General features: G+C 55.7%; 5 protein-coding genes across 5 annotated transcripts; 4 read left to right on the plus strand and 1 right to left on the minus strand.

Annotated features, from left to right (window-relative positions):
• Positions 1–83: 83 nt before the first annotated feature.
• On the plus strand, positions 84–5,051 carry C8Q71DRAFT_757207 (uncharacterized protein). The gene is made up of 16 exons (XM_047923672.1): positions 84–1,092; positions 1,147–1,231; positions 1,283–1,337; positions 1,387–1,831; positions 1,881–2,046; positions 2,101–2,428; positions 2,479–2,510; positions 2,566–2,610; positions 2,661–2,684; positions 2,738–2,759; positions 2,807–3,008; positions 3,064–3,270; positions 3,326–3,493; positions 3,550–4,092; positions 4,153–4,395; positions 4,448–5,051. Exons 1-16 carry the CDS (start codon positions 226–228, stop codon positions 4,817–4,819), a joined length of 3,804 nt encoding a protein of 1,267 aa, XP_047779383.1. The 5' UTR covers positions 84–225; the 3' UTR covers positions 4,820–5,051.
• A 136-nt stretch (positions 5,052–5,187) lies between these two features.
• Positions 5,188–6,896, plus strand: C8Q71DRAFT_757210 (DUF947-domain-containing protein). Its single transcript, XM_047923673.1, has 6 exons — positions 5,188–5,606; positions 5,666–5,684; positions 5,741–5,957; positions 6,008–6,074; positions 6,121–6,457; positions 6,516–6,896. The coding sequence occupies exons 1-6, from the start codon at positions 5,223–5,225 to the stop codon at positions 6,743–6,745; spliced, it is 1,254 nt and encodes a 417-aa protein (XP_047779384.1). The 5' UTR covers positions 5,188–5,222; the 3' UTR covers positions 6,746–6,896.
• Positions 6,897–6,947: 51 nt separating this feature from the next.
• C8Q71DRAFT_591066 (uncharacterized protein) lies at positions 6,948–9,867 on the plus strand. Its single transcript, XM_047919561.1, has 7 exons — positions 6,948–8,062; positions 8,114–8,365; positions 8,417–8,438; positions 8,487–8,549; positions 8,602–9,177; positions 9,233–9,412; positions 9,470–9,867. Exons 1-7 carry the CDS (start codon positions 7,073–7,075, stop codon positions 9,649–9,651), a joined length of 2,265 nt encoding a protein of 754 aa, XP_047779385.1. The 5' UTR covers positions 6,948–7,072; the 3' UTR covers positions 9,652–9,867.
• C8Q71DRAFT_591279 (uncharacterized protein) lies at positions 9,732–11,976 on the minus strand. Its single transcript, XM_047919562.1, has 4 exons — positions 11,546–11,976; positions 10,461–11,496; positions 10,181–10,390; positions 9,732–10,120 (listed from the first exon to the last, which is right to left on the minus strand). The coding sequence occupies exons 1-4, from the start codon at positions 11,687–11,689 to the stop codon at positions 10,047–10,049; spliced, it is 1,464 nt and encodes a 487-aa protein (XP_047779386.1). The 5' UTR covers positions 11,690–11,976; the 3' UTR covers positions 9,732–10,046.
• A 674-nt stretch (positions 11,977–12,650) lies between these two features.
• Positions 12,651–14,138, plus strand: C8Q71DRAFT_707101 (peroxisomal membrane protein PEX16; the record flags this gene model as incomplete). The annotated part of the gene is made up of 5 exons (XM_047920542.1): positions 12,651–12,789; positions 12,855–13,122; positions 13,172–13,548; positions 13,611–13,800; positions 13,853–14,138. 5 exons carry the CDS (start codon positions 12,651–12,653, stop codon positions 14,136–14,138), a joined length of 1,260 nt encoding a protein of 419 aa, XP_047779387.1.
• Positions 14,139–14,286: the final 148 nt, after the last annotated feature.

Below are 14,286 nucleotides of genomic sequence, written 5' to 3' on the forward strand. Positions count from 1 at the left end.
CTGCCAGTGAGCAGCTCTGTTTCGGTAAAGTTCAAGCCAGTTCAAGCAGTTCCCGACAGTGACACACGTGCACCGATCATGAGCGTCCTTCGACTGTTGCCACCGCTTGAGAGCACCCATGCCCTGGCTCGTCTGCCCCAAGGGATGGCACTCACGTCTCCCAACATCCTCCCACTGACCGAACGCTGACGACGCCTCTCTCATCCCAGTCTGGTTGTTGCACGCATGGCGGTGAAGGACCTGGTCGAGCTGTTCGAACCAGAGCTGTCTTCGAAGCGACCTGCTACCTCGAGACCGCACGCAGATTCGGTACGGCCTGCAGATGATACCCATGGGTTGACCGAGTCATCCAACGAGCCTGCGGACCCTAGCGGAGCTTATGCACCCTCAAGGTTCCTGGCACACCCTCTGCTGCGACGTCGGGAGCCAAGTCAGGCTGAAGACGATGGAGAGGACGTCGCACTTCTCGCCCATGCGCAGGCTCCGGGTACGAGGCAGGAAGACACCCTCACTAGCTCGAGCCATGGCCAGTATGGACATGAACACACAATCGACGTGACAGATGGATTGCCGATGGCGTCTGGACGATCCTATACGAATTCGCGCGTGCCATCCACGAGTATGAAGGCTATTCCGGAGGCCATCCAGATGGGCTCTTTGCGGATTCGGGACGAAGACGGTCTTCCTCGGACCCCTTCGGTGCACCTACCTATAGGGTTAGATGCAACTTCGGTGACTGCAATATCGCACTCGCAGAGGCAGTCTCTCAGTTCAACCACTACTGCAGTGCCACGGACGCAGTTAGGGCCTCATACCCCCATCCCGCTGACGACGGTCTTTTCGAGGAAGGCGCCGCCGCTATATCTACCCAGGCTGGATGACTTTATCGCTTCCCTGCCGGCCCCGTCATATGCGGCAACGGAACAGTCCAAGGGCAAGGCACCATCTCCGACTATGTTTCCTCCTATGCAAGATTTGGCGGATACCAAGAAGACATTGGTGGATCTTGAGCACAATGCGACGGTAGCACCTGGGTGGAGGAACTGTAACTCGATCTTTTCCACTGTCCTCAGTTTGACGATTGGTATAACGGTGTGTACATAGCTAGTCGATGCCTTCCGTATACGAGATGACATTCAATGGTAGGGATCGAGTGCACTTGCGTCCTATTACAGTGTTCAAGGGCTGTTTGATACCCTTCAAATATTTGCTCTCATCCTGAATACCATCGGTGAGAACCCATTAAACTTTTAAGCGACCAGGCCCTGAAAGAATTGGACAGTGTCAACTAGTGGTACATTCAAGGACCGTTGGCGGACTCTCTTTCTGGTCAAGATGTATGTCTGATGGTTCCACTCCCTGGCATACCTAACGGAACGCGCACAGCCCGAATATCCTAGCCTTGAACTTCGCATCAACAATCACGGAGTCTACCGTCTTCCTCGTCCTTTGCATGCTCGTGTCCGGCCTGCTCCTATATTACTTCTATCGTGCAACCTCTCAGTGTACTACCGTCCGCGTCCCTGAAGGCCAGCAGCCCCTGGGATACCCCAAACACTCCTGGCTCATCCTACTAGTCAGCTTCTTGTTGACCGTCATCTATCTACCTGTTAGCACCATAGCGATGCATATTATGGTCTGGTCAGACGATCTCTGGGTGGTTCCTAATCCGTACACGAATTCGACGTCCAATCCACCGAGTGTCGCACCCTTGGGTCCTTCAGACGAGTATCGCGCACCTCTCGATTTCTGTTGGACGACAACCATGAAGCTCGACGAAGTCAACTATGCGCCAATTCTGATCATTCTCGCGACTGCGTGTATTGCCGGAGTATGCCAATATCTCTGCGCGCTGGCTGTAGCTGACATCTGTTTATTAGTTGACAATATGGTTCCCTATTCATCTATACCGTACGATCAAGAAAGTCGTCCCAATCGTCGACCGTTACACGGAGTTGGGCGCGCCTCGAAGCAACAGCGACATGAATCGCGAGTACCAGCGCTTATTGAATCGCGACAAGAATCCTCTCAACTTCTTGTACAGCGGTAGGTGCTTCTGCTCATCGTCAACTGTGTATGTGTGCTTCATCGTGGGTCTAGGCTTTCGCAGGGGATGGGGAACATATGAATCGGTGTTCCTTCTCGCGAAACTCACGACGCTCTTGATCACAGCGGTCATCGACCCGGACAACTGTCTCTTCCGCACGCTCTCTAGCAAATGGGTAGCGGTTGCCCGTCAAATCGTTCTATTACTCGCGATGCTCGTCTACTTCATCCTTCAAGGCATCTATGCACCTTTCTTGAATCCTGTCAACAATGCTTCAGAATGGATCTCCCGACTCAATTATGTCCTTACGTCTGCAGTAGCCCTTGGAGTGGCTTTGAATATACCCGGATCTAGCATATTGGATGGGGTCGTTCTTGATATGTGAGCGTAGCCTCCTATCGGTTCGAGCGAGCCACTGACAGATGCCGCAGAATTTACATAGTAACTTATGGACTCAGCTTCTGTGAGTGACTCTAGGGCTCCCTATGACTACATCAGTTCTGACATTCTGCATGTAGATTTCACCATCATCAATATGGACATCGCACGTCGCCTCGTGAAGAGTAAGCCAAATGTCGTGGTCTGTCCGCATTGACTGACCGTATCTGCCTAGGGCTGGCGCGTCGCATCGACTTCAGTATGTTCTCAACTTTGCCCTGTCGAGCTCTTTACTCACGCCCTCCTCTTCAGGCATTGACATGTTCTCTCCACGGTATGCTCTCCCTTTACCTAGCGCGACTTTGTGCTAACACTACGAAGAGTTGACCTCTCGCAATCGTCCCCACATACACGACGACGGATTTGGCAGGAAGCAACCATGACGCTGTTCCTAACCAGTCCTAATACCGAAATACCCAAGGAACAGCCGATGGAGTTCAAGGAAGCTCGAGACGGCGAGTACCCTCCCTATCTGACCCAGTTCAAGGGCACGCCCGGGGAACGTATGGTAGAGAATCTGAAGGTATGTCTTGATCGCGATGTATACGTAAATCTGTTGAGTTCGAAACCCCCGCTAGCTACTCCGCGAAGTGGGGTCGATATCCTACTACAAGGCCGTCGCTCTCATATCTGGGCCCGACGCTGCGCCGTTTCGTCGTCTGGAGAGAGATATCCAAGATCACTTCGTCGGCCCTGATTGCTATTGGAAGCCCCCGGGTGCGCCGCTCCCTAAGTGTAGTCATTTCTTCGGAAGTGCGTGGTGGATTCCCTTCCCACCCACCTTGGTAAGCCTTCCGTACGTATGACCGACACCCGCAAAGTGTTTATACATACTGCTAGGTTATCCGCTACGACGATGGACCTCTGCGAGCTCTTCAGGACCTGTTGCAGCTGGAAGAGTATGTTGCCCAGAACTCAAGTCATCATATTCGTCGGAAGCGTGAGATCCGACTTGCTCTGCGGGCTTTGGAAGGGCTTGTGGTCATGTGGCCGTACGACTATGTCCGGGTGAGTATGAGGGTTCGAATTCATTTAGGTCGTTCCAACTCTGACTACTCCGAAAGAATGTCGGCGAAGAGACAGGCTGGTGCTGCTGTCGCAAGCGGTACGGAGCTCAAGCCGTCATACATTACAAGACTTGTACTTTCCGCATCAAGCGACGCGGGACCTTGCCTTGGGAGGGCACCGACCTCGGTAGCGGATTCGAGGTCGAAATGACATACGCGAAGGGTGTCACGGTCGACGGCTCTATCATAGGCCTTACAGACGATCTCGACCTGACGCAACCGCTCGCTCGGTTTTTGGCGATAAACGAGCGACTCATCGCAGAGCATCTCGTACCACTGGAGATGGTTCTGCGCAGTTACCGCCATCATATGAGACGGGAGTGCCAGTGGAAAGCGGATGTCCTCACGTATCAGTTCCTCACCGACATCTACAATCAGCCTCGCTTGCCTGCGGACGTCGTGAATGTCGTTCAGGAGCTAGAGCACGATTCGCGCGTGCGTGATTTGGTGAGCACGAGCCGACCCATATTCGAGGTCACGTATGAGAGGTGGTCTGGGGTTTCTGCGTCAGAGTTGGCCACATGGTGGTATGTTTTCTGGGTAGGTTTTGTGCATGTTGCGATCTGGCCATGTAACGAGAATGCTTATCTATGTATCTAGGACGACCTGTGGAGGCGGAACTACAACACCATTGGTGCTCTGCAGAAGCATGCATCGGATTTCGATCCGCACCACCCTTCCTCAATAGCGTATACCCCTCTTCCCCGTGCAGCGCTCGAGAACTTCCTGACCCAGCGCGGTCTATTACACAAGAAAGCGAAGTGGAATGACTTCTTCGACGCCGGCTATCTCAATAAGATGTATGTGCGGATGAACGACATCGTGTTTCACGGCTCACATGGGGTACGATTACTGTATTGATTCTACGTCGCTCATACTGAATAGTGCGTTCTAGGCCAATGTTTTGCACCTCGGAGAAGACACGTCCGAGCTCGACATGGAAGAGGTCGACATGAAGACACTGATGCAGCCGTCAACGCTCGGTACCGGAGCAGGCACGGACTATGACGACGTGTCCATCCGTGCACGTCCCTACTATCGTTGGGAAGGCATCCTCGACGACGAACTCAGGAAGAAGAAACCAAAGCATCGACCATTTCTTGCTAAGATGGCGGTGTGGTTTGGTCTCAGCCCATTCTGGCGTTCTGGACTGGAATCGAAGGGACTCGCACTTGACGTACGCGTGGAGAATGGACGATACGTTCTATTGGATAGTCTCGAAGCCCAAATCACGGATGATTATGATACAAGATCGAAAGTTGTGTAACACACGACATAATCATGCTTATACTTTTTATGCGTGTGTCCATGGGATTATTTGTGCCTGAGACCTTTATCGTTCAAGTTCAGCTAGCTAGCTGTTGGTTTGCACTTCCCGTTTATCCGGTTCTACTGAGCGGGTAGCGGTATATAGACCCCCGACTACATGACACTAGTACGACATGCTGTCTTAGGTATCTAGCTAATCATAAAAGGCCTCTATGGTCGCATGCTTACAACTACTGAAGTAATAGTAATACTCACGACGAAGGTGCGATGTGATGATCCTTGTTGCTGGAACCACAGCACTTGCCTGATTCAGACGAACGGGGTTACGACCTCGATTGATCGAGCGCCCGTAGCTCATTTCCGCATCTCAGATCTTACTCGGATCCGTACAACTTCAGGACATGCCTCGACGACCTCGCCCCGCTTCCCGACGTCCCCCAGTGCTCGCAGAGCAGCATCCTCTTCCTTCAAGAGTGAAGCCACAAGAACCTGGAAAGGAGAAACGCGAGTTTGCCCGACAACTCCAGCAATTTGACGAACTTGGAGAGTCTGAAGCCTCCGAGGCGTCCGGATCCGAGTCTGAAGGGTTCTTCCAGCAGGAAGAGGACGAAGATCCCGCGTCGCTGGACGACGGCTCTGATGATGATATTGAAGATGATGTGCTAGAGGAGCTCGATGTCGATGGGGCGCGCGTCGCTCAATGGGTTGATGATGAGGAAGTGGAGGACATAAGTGAAGAGGAGAGCGATGCGGAGTCTAGTGCGTCTGAGGAGGAAGCGGAACCGGTATGTCAGGAATCATTCTAGCTTAAGAGAGGTGCTAATGCATGGCTCACTCCTGGAAGACTTACCGAGCAGAGGACGGTGCGTCGTGTCCGCTGTGTATGCGTGACTGCAGGTCTGAACACCGCCCTCTACAGCCCTCGCTTCTCTGTCGTTCGGCACACTGCGGAAAGCGCAACGAGAGTTAGCACGCGCTAGTGCCTTCGATGCCGGAGATTCAGATTCAAATCTTGACGAAGACGAAGACGAGGTGGAACAGGCACCTTCGCGCTACGATCCCAAGGGCAAGGCAAAAGAAGTGGAAGAGCCCAGAAAGCCTAAGAAAGACATCCCGAAACGCCCACATAAACATGCGTACGCATCAGTCATTGTATTTTCTACCTGCGAGCTGACGTTCTTCATAGTCCTACAGAAGTGACTTCGAAGAAACCTGTAGCAAGGAAAAAGCCGGCTGTCGAAGGAGAGAAAGCGGTAGGTGCCCCTATTCATTGGCGGCCACCATCTGAAAGTCCATTAGATAGCTCGAGATCCACGTTTCTTACCCATGACCGGGGAGTTCTCAGACAAACGCTTCCGTGCACAATATGGCTTCCTCGCAAACCTGCATACTCAAGAGATGCAGACCCTCAAGGATAATTTAAAGCGTGCACGTAAACTTCTGGTAAACTCCCCAAAACATCTACGGGAAGAACGCGAACAAGAGGTTCAACGACTAGAACGCGCTTACAAACGCGCTGAGAGTATGGTCAGCAAGGATCGACGAGAGAAGATCGAGCAGGAGGCACTCGAGAAAGTGGCTCAGGAGGAGAAGCAGAAGCAGAAAGCAGGAAAGGGCGCATGGTACATGAAGGATTGTGCGTATATTAGAGCATTGTTCACCCGCCCTGACTGGCGACTGACATTCATTTGCAGCGGACAAGAAGGATCTTCTTCTGCGGGCGAAATACGAGGCTTTGGCAGCGTCAGGCGGGCGCAGGGCGGTCAGGAAAGCCATAGACAGGCGGCAGAAGAAGGCGGGTCAGAAAGAGAAAAAGAGTCGACCGTTTGCGCCCGGTTCTTCTGGAGTCCCACAGCGGAAACGATCTGGTGCTGCTCATGGCGACGACAGTCAGCGAAGCGAAAAACGTAGGCGGGTAGGTTGATGCCTCGCGGTCTACATTCACCTCCTTCCTCCTTCTTAAGTCGCCGTCAGGGCGCCGGCTAGCCTGCCTGCAGTAGCCGTGGATGCTTCAGACTACTATAATACATACCACCGCCGTGCTACAGCTATGCTGTGTCGGTGCAGTCAATTTACCTCTGTCCGGCTGCAGTAACGGGCGTGTCTGAGGGAACCAATGAGAGCCCCAGAATTGCGGGCCGCCCAGCGGTGGCACGGGCGCGGGTGCGAGTGGCTTGCAGCGTCCCTCAGCCTCCACCCTCATCTCATGGTCCTCGCCCCATAAGTCTGTGCAGGGGCGGTCGCGCCCCAGATGTCTGCTACTGTCGATGCTGTACCGGGGCGGCCAGAGTCTAGTAGCACTGACCGTACAGCAGCTCTCGCCGAATCATCCCCATATTCCCTCGAAACTGCTGAGGCGATTGGCCTGGTTCCGGAGACCCAGACAGTGGACCATCTCTCGCTGGGGGAACAAGACAACCAGGACATCTATCGAGGAGGGCCTCCTCCCGCACCTCCAAGGTCGCCTTCCATCAGATCCCAGAGTTCGTCCTCCTCGTCCAGCTCTTCTGCGTCCTCCGTCTTTGGAGGACGTCTTGGAGCGATCTCAGCTGTGGTCGAACATGCTATTGCTACGTGGGCTCGTGCTTGGGCATCTTCGTCTTCTTTGTCGACAACATCCTCGTCCTCGTCCTCGTCCTCGTCCTCTCAGTCCCTCAGGACACTGGCCAGGTCCCTTGCGACTCGCACGCGCAGACGCAGGCCGAGCGTCGCAGACGTGCATAACAGACGATCTGAGCGCGAGATAGCAGCTCGCATCAGGGCCAGGGAAGAATGGAGATATGTTCCGCGGTCCTTTGATTTGTATGTCCCCAACCCCCTGGACCCCGATGTCTTGGGCAAGGAAGGTCGTCCCGGGCCCGGCGCTGAAGATCGGCATTTCATCCACACGGACTCCCTTCCTCTCATCATCGCCCAGCTTGGTGCAGCTCTCAAGGGCAACGAGAGAGCAAGACGAGCGCGCACAGAGACCATCGCTCCGGAACACCGCGTCCCTTCCCCTCCGATGTTACACCACCACTATATGATGCCCGAGGATTTCATATCCTCAGCGAGTTCCTCAACACAAGAGCCCACTGCGCCGCGGAGAGCGAGGAAAGGGAAGAAACGGGCAACCGCGCTCCCGACAGCAACACCCATGTCTCATGCCTCGTCCTCTGCGACAGAGCCTGGCGATGCGGAGAAGGCCTGGTGGCTAGATATATCCTCGCCTACATGGGAAGACATGCGCGCAATAGGCAAGGTATGCTGTGCTCAGTCATGTCCTTCCTATTCATATCTGATGACCGCAAAGCTTCTGCACCTACATCCGTTGACTCTCGAGGATATCCTGCAGCAGGATCCGAGGGAGAAGCTGGAAGTTTTTCCCAGGCTGGGATACTACTTCGTAGTTTTCCGTGCGATAGAGAGCATGAAGACCAGGGAACGGCTGCGCGCCCTTCACAACCCTCGAGATAACTCGGTGTCGTCTGCGTCGCCCATGGAAGAAGCCATCGTCGGCGAGGTCAATGTATACCTCATTGTCTTCCGGGAAGGCATATGTTCGGTGCGCCGTCAATTACCCAGCGGCACACTGCATACTGATTCTCTACTCAAGTTCCATTTCTCGGATATTGGAGGTAAGTTTCCCCATGCTCGTGGGTTAGTTGCCGCTTGACGAGTCCCAGAACATGTCGACCGTGTTCGCAAGAAGATCCTCAAACTGTCGCAGAGCGTCAACATGAGCTCCGGTGAGTCTAAGTAAGCTCTAGCCACTTCTGCAAGGTCTCATCCTTTTGCAAGATTGGATTGCGCATGGAGTCATGGACTCCATTGTGGATTCATTCTTCCCGTTCTTGGAAGGAGTCGAAAAGGAGGTGGCCAACATGGAAAGCCTTCTAGTATCAGAAGACGTTACGCGAGACCCCGCGGCGACCAATCCTCCTCCTCCTCCCGCTGATATACCCACTAAGCCCAACCTTGAGAAGGTTGTGACACATGATACCAATGAAAACCCTGATGCATCCAGCATTACGGTCACTGAGAAGACGCGCGAGACACTTAAGACGGTGGAGCGGAAGACACAGTTTGCACTCCCTACGGGCTGGCGCTCCCACCTTCGGGGGCTCAAGCGCTCTGTGCTAGGCTTCTACCGACACTTTCGTGTCGTGTTCAGGCACACGCCGACGGCGAAGACTACCAACACTGTGCACCGGATGGCGAAGACGAGGAGACTCGTTACGTCGCTCACCCGGGTCTTAGCGCACAAGTCGGAGGTCGTTGCGCAGCTGCAGAAGCGACTGCTGACTGTCGGAGGGGGACTTGGACACGGCACCAAACATGACCACGACGTCTACGTGTACATGGGTGATGTCCAGGGTACGTGGCCCTTTGGGAAGGTGTTAAATGCATGGTCTAACCCGGCTCCGATCAGATCACATTTTGACTTTGCAACAGTCACTAGTTCACTACGAACGTGTCCTGAGCACGTCGCAACCTACCTACCTATCCCACCTGCGTCTATCCCTCTCACAGGCTCAATCAGGCACAGACACTGCGCTCGTCACGCTCACGACAGTCAGTATGGGTGTCCTTTTGGTTCAGACCCTGATTGGTAGGTGATCCTCTGGGCTTCGTGAGTTGTGTAACTCATGATAGAGTTGCACATTAGGTCTGTTCTCCATGAACACGCAAGTCCCCGCCAACTCCCTCGCTGGAAACCGCTTCTACGTGTTCGGCATCGTGATCTCGCTGGCAAGCGTGATTCTCTTCGTCTACGCTAACTTTGTACGCCTCTGGTGGAAATGGTCTAAGCGGCGGAGGTGGCGGTCAGGGCCCGCATTGACGCAGTAATTGGGAGCGTTGCTGTTCGCCTGGTATTGCGCCGCCGCACCGGCTTCGTAGCCTACGTCTTGGTACCTGCACTACGTAACTTATTCCTGCATACTATTGGACAATGTTCACACTGTACACCATGCATTCATTACACGCTTGGATTGGTCGTGAGTATCCTCATTTGCATTCGTCCATCCATCCAGAGCATAACTGAAGAACAATATATACATGCGTAGGATATCATATACGTCAAGGGTATTTACCGCGAAGTACTTAATAGAGGGTTAATGCTACAGGAAGTGGTGTTTCCGAACCGTTAGGTGGCGTGCAGTCATGCGTCTAGAGATAGCGAACAAAGCAAGGTAGATGACACCCGCGAATAGAACTGAACTTTCCGAAGTATGTCACGCAGATCATAGTTCGTGGATGTCGCGTTTCTTGTCACAGAGATGGACGACGCGTTTGGTTTCCTCGAGGACCGAAACGACTACCGGGGAGAACCGCATCAGCACACCATGTGTTGGTACAAGGTTAGAACAGGACATGCCTTTGTCGCGGAACTGCGTCTCCTTCCGCTCCAGCTGCTCGATGGTGTGGAGGAGCCTGTCCTCCTGCTTCCTCACCGCCTCCTCGTCTCTGTGCAGCTTCTCCATCTCAAGACGAAGTCGCTCGGACGCCTCCGACACGCCGCGGCACATCCGCTTCATTGCGTCCACCTCCTTGTGGTAGTCCGACCGGAGCTCCTCGAGCTCGTGCACTGGGAGACGAGTCCGGCGTCAGCGACCCTACACGCACCAGTGCCAGCGGCAGAGCGAGCGCCGACTCACCAAGCACCTCAGCCTCGTTTGCGGTCTTCATGTACTGCGACATCTGCTCAATCCAATCCCGGTCCATGGCCCACGCGACGGACTTGGTCTGGCTCGCTATGCTCAGCCTGCTGATGCTGCCCGCTCGCTTGAGGCTGCTGCGTCGACGGGGAATCGGGCGCTGGGCATCCTCGCCGGCGACCGAGGCCTGCCCTTCGGAGGCCTCGTGGATCGTGGGCAGCTGGCCATTCAGTGCGGGGAGGGGCGCTGCCTCGTGCGGTGCCTCCGGCTCTGGCGACGTGGACGGCAGCTCGTCCTCAAGGCTGTCGTCGGGCGAGTCCACGAAAGGAGGCTCCTCGTTCGGATCGTGCATGCGGAATGGAATGGGCAGCGGGTCCGGCGACTTCGCGTTCAGCCGCGCGGAGCGTGTCCCGGTGCTGACGTCTGACCCTGCGGACCGTCTGCGCTCCGTGGTTTTGCGGTGAGGCGAGGCATGGTCGGGGTCGCGCACCACTGCTGGCACGCGCCCCGACGTTTTGTAGCCAGGTGGAGGCTGTCGCCGGGGATGCTGGCCCGGAGGGGGGGACGAGTTGAGCAGAGTGGTGGTCGTGTGCGTCGTTGAGTCCCCGCGGCGCGCAGGCACTCGGTCCGGGGGAGGGCCGTGTCGGTAAGCCTGTGCAGACGGTTTACGCGAGAGGGTTCCCTGATGATTGGTATGTGCAGGCGGCATGCACTTGTTGCAGCAGTAGGGCGTGCGCGAGTGCCCCTGCGCGACGTCCGACCCGAAGTGCGCGCCCTGCTCGCGGAACCAACGCTCCATCTCCTTCAAGCGGTAGTCGGGCGGGGCGTGCACGGTGAAGAACATGGTGCGCGGGGCGGGCTTGCCCGTGGGCGCGGACTCCTTCGCGAGTCGCTGGCATTTGCGGATCATCCGGTCTTTGAGGTGACGGATCTGCAGGATGCGGTCCCAGGCTGCATCGCGATCCTTGCGGAGCTCGATGAGCTCTGCACGAAGGAGATGACTGTAGATGAGGGCCGTGCGGGGAGGCAGGAGTACCTAGGAACGGTCAAGAGCCGCATCGCGACGCGGGGGTAGTTGTACGTACCCTAAGTTCATTTGGCGTGTCCGTGCACTGCAAATACCGCCATCCGCTCCTCGCATATTGCCCATCCGGGTTCTCCAGCTGCCCTCGAACTGGACTCTGCTGGAAGTAGTTGAGGGGCTGGCTGGGGCTCCGGGGCGTGCTCATCCTGACTGGACAGCGTAGAAGACAAGCTCGAGAACAGGCAGAGACTGAATCGGGCGTCGAAGCAGGAAGGCGGGGTAGGAGGGTGGAAAATCACGATGGGAACAGGAAATTAGCCGATGCACACGTCTTGTCAGCAGCGATTGTGGTGCATTGATATGACGGGGGCATGGAGGGGGGCGTGGCCTGCACTGGGTCGCTAACTCTGCAACGTGCAGAAAAACGGACAGCGCTGAGGCACATTGAGCCTTCCTCTTCCGGCGCGGGGATGCCCGCCCTCGCTCTGATCGTGATCAGACGGCTCGAAACAGGCAAATCCCCCTTCGTGGCCATCCGAACACTGGCGCAGTACGTATATACAGGGCCCTACGTTCGACGGAAACCCCGGGGTCAGCTCGCTCGCTGAGGCGTACATATCGCGTCCATCTTATTGTGCGAAGTCCATTCAAACTCTCGGAAGCAGCCCTGGTCCCGGCCGGGTGGTCAGGAAGATAGACGTCCGCGGTTCGACTTGTGACTGTCAGGGTCCGAGTCCTCAGTCCGTTGAGCAGGCCATCGATGTACAGGCCCGTTCGAGATGCGAGCGAGCCCAAGTGCCACCAATACCACCACACAGAGAAGACGAGTCTCACACGCGCAGAGCCTGTCCATTATTACGTGGCTGCCCCGCAAGCACACCCTGCCATTGCTGTTGCATGCAGGCCACATTGCAATGCTGCGGGGATGGTGGCCAGACGAGAGGCGTGTTTGGACCGGGAGGGTCTGCAGCCGCGAGGATATCAAGTGTTTACAGCATTGCCTTTTCTGGGAGTGCCCTCGGGGCGACGCCGAGGCGGCCCCCAGCGCGCGGATGGCTCCTGCGTTCGAAGCTGCCCACCACACCCTGACCCAGCTCTCTCTGGCTGCTGCCTCTCCCTCAGGCGGCCTCCCGCGGTCTCCTCGCCCGGGCTTGTCTTTCTCTTCGATGTCGTCTCATTTCGCCCGCTACGAGTCCTTCCTCGTCAAGAATGTCTCCACCATCTCTTCCCTCGAATCTACCTTGAGGTCTATTACGTGGATCCTGCCGGGCAGGTTCAGAGATGCAGAGTTGGCGTCAGAGGCTTGTTCGTACAGTCTTGTGCCCGTACTGCCGTGTAGTTGACGAGCCTGCGCGATGTACGCATTCCAGTGTCCGCCTCCCTCAATGTTATGAGCATGTATCATGACACGCTCCTGGAGAAGGTTGTCCAGGCGGATCCCAAGTACAAAGCCCTCATACCTCCGTCATTGCACACGCGGTATACCCGTGCATGGTCTGAAAAGGACTCGCTTTACAAGTGGGCTGCTCGCGTGTTGCAATTGGTTCGCTTCACGGAACTGTTGATCGAGATGGGCTTGCGGAGGAAGGTCTCGCAACGTAACCGGTGGAGAGGTATCGTGCTCTTGGAGGTCATCAAGTGAGTGTCCGTCCTTGACGTCGAGGCATCCTTCACCAACATTCTGTAGGGCGGTCTCACGTCTAGTCTTGTTGCGGATCACCAGGAGACCTGTACTCACACCACCCATCCCTGAACGCGAGTTCGATCCTTCTGCAATTCCTCTTGATGCGGAAGCAGTGTCCCCGACTCTTGCGCCGTCTTCGCCACCGTCGTCTCTCCCCGTGACTCCCGAGCATCTCAAGAACAACCATGAGCCGCTACCCCTCCACCCTCTCTTGACGCCACCTCCTCCCACACAATCTCCGCAGCAAGTAGAAGACTTCCTTCTGCCCAAGGCTCTGAACACATCGTCAGTGAAGCCTCCTACAGCACTGATTGCGACCCTCGCCTCGCCGAAAGACTGGCTCTCGGAGATCATATACATCCTCCGCCCTCTTGTCTATGGTAAGCATTTGCTCCTGTTTGACTAGCGCTCCTGTCGCTCCTGACTAATTTCACCTCTCCAGCGACGATGCTCTCGCGCAAGAGGAGGAACACCAACCCACTCATGGTCATACTCATGATGGAGCTTCTAGCTCGCAACATGAGACGCGTACCACAGCGATCGGCCCAGCTGGAGCGTGCCGAGTATGCACTCCGCGACAGGGACATGCTTTGGTATATCCTCCGGGGTTCGATCTGGGAGTCGTGGACGAAGTGCGTTCTTATGCTTCTTATGTCTGTACGCTGCGCTCATTCTGCGTCTCAGGCCCAAGCTCGAGGCATTCGCGAACAAGACGGCGAACGCGCCGCTGCTCGGTCTGTTCAGCGCGTTGATGAGAGACTGGGTCCCGTTGATCGACGAGTATCATTATTGTGAGTCATCCATCCCAACTGCCCCTCATCCCCCTCCCTCCGCTCAAACGGCGTCGCTGACGCCATCGAACAGACACTGCACCCTAGTTCTTCTCATACGGTCTCATCGTCTACGCGTAGTCCATGTGATATTCATGCTTGCTTGCCTACTCCAAGCCTCGGTCCGTGCATTGGGCTAGAACCCAGTCAGTCAGAGAACCCCGCTCTCGTACGGAACCCCACGCCCTCGCCGGAGGGGGGCGGCCCGCCCCCCCGAAGCCGCGATGGTCTTGGACGTGTTGCGCGGGGTACGTCACAGGACATGCCCCAGGGGACTATCGCGAGTGA

Source organism: Rhodofomes roseus (assembly GCF_022264815.1).
Source record: "Rhodofomes roseus strain CIRM-BRFM 1785 chromosome Unknown C8Q71scaffold_9, whole genome shotgun sequence".
Classification (NCBI taxonomy): domain Eukaryota; kingdom Fungi; phylum Basidiomycota; class Agaricomycetes; order Polyporales; family Fomitopsidaceae; genus Rhodofomes; species Rhodofomes roseus.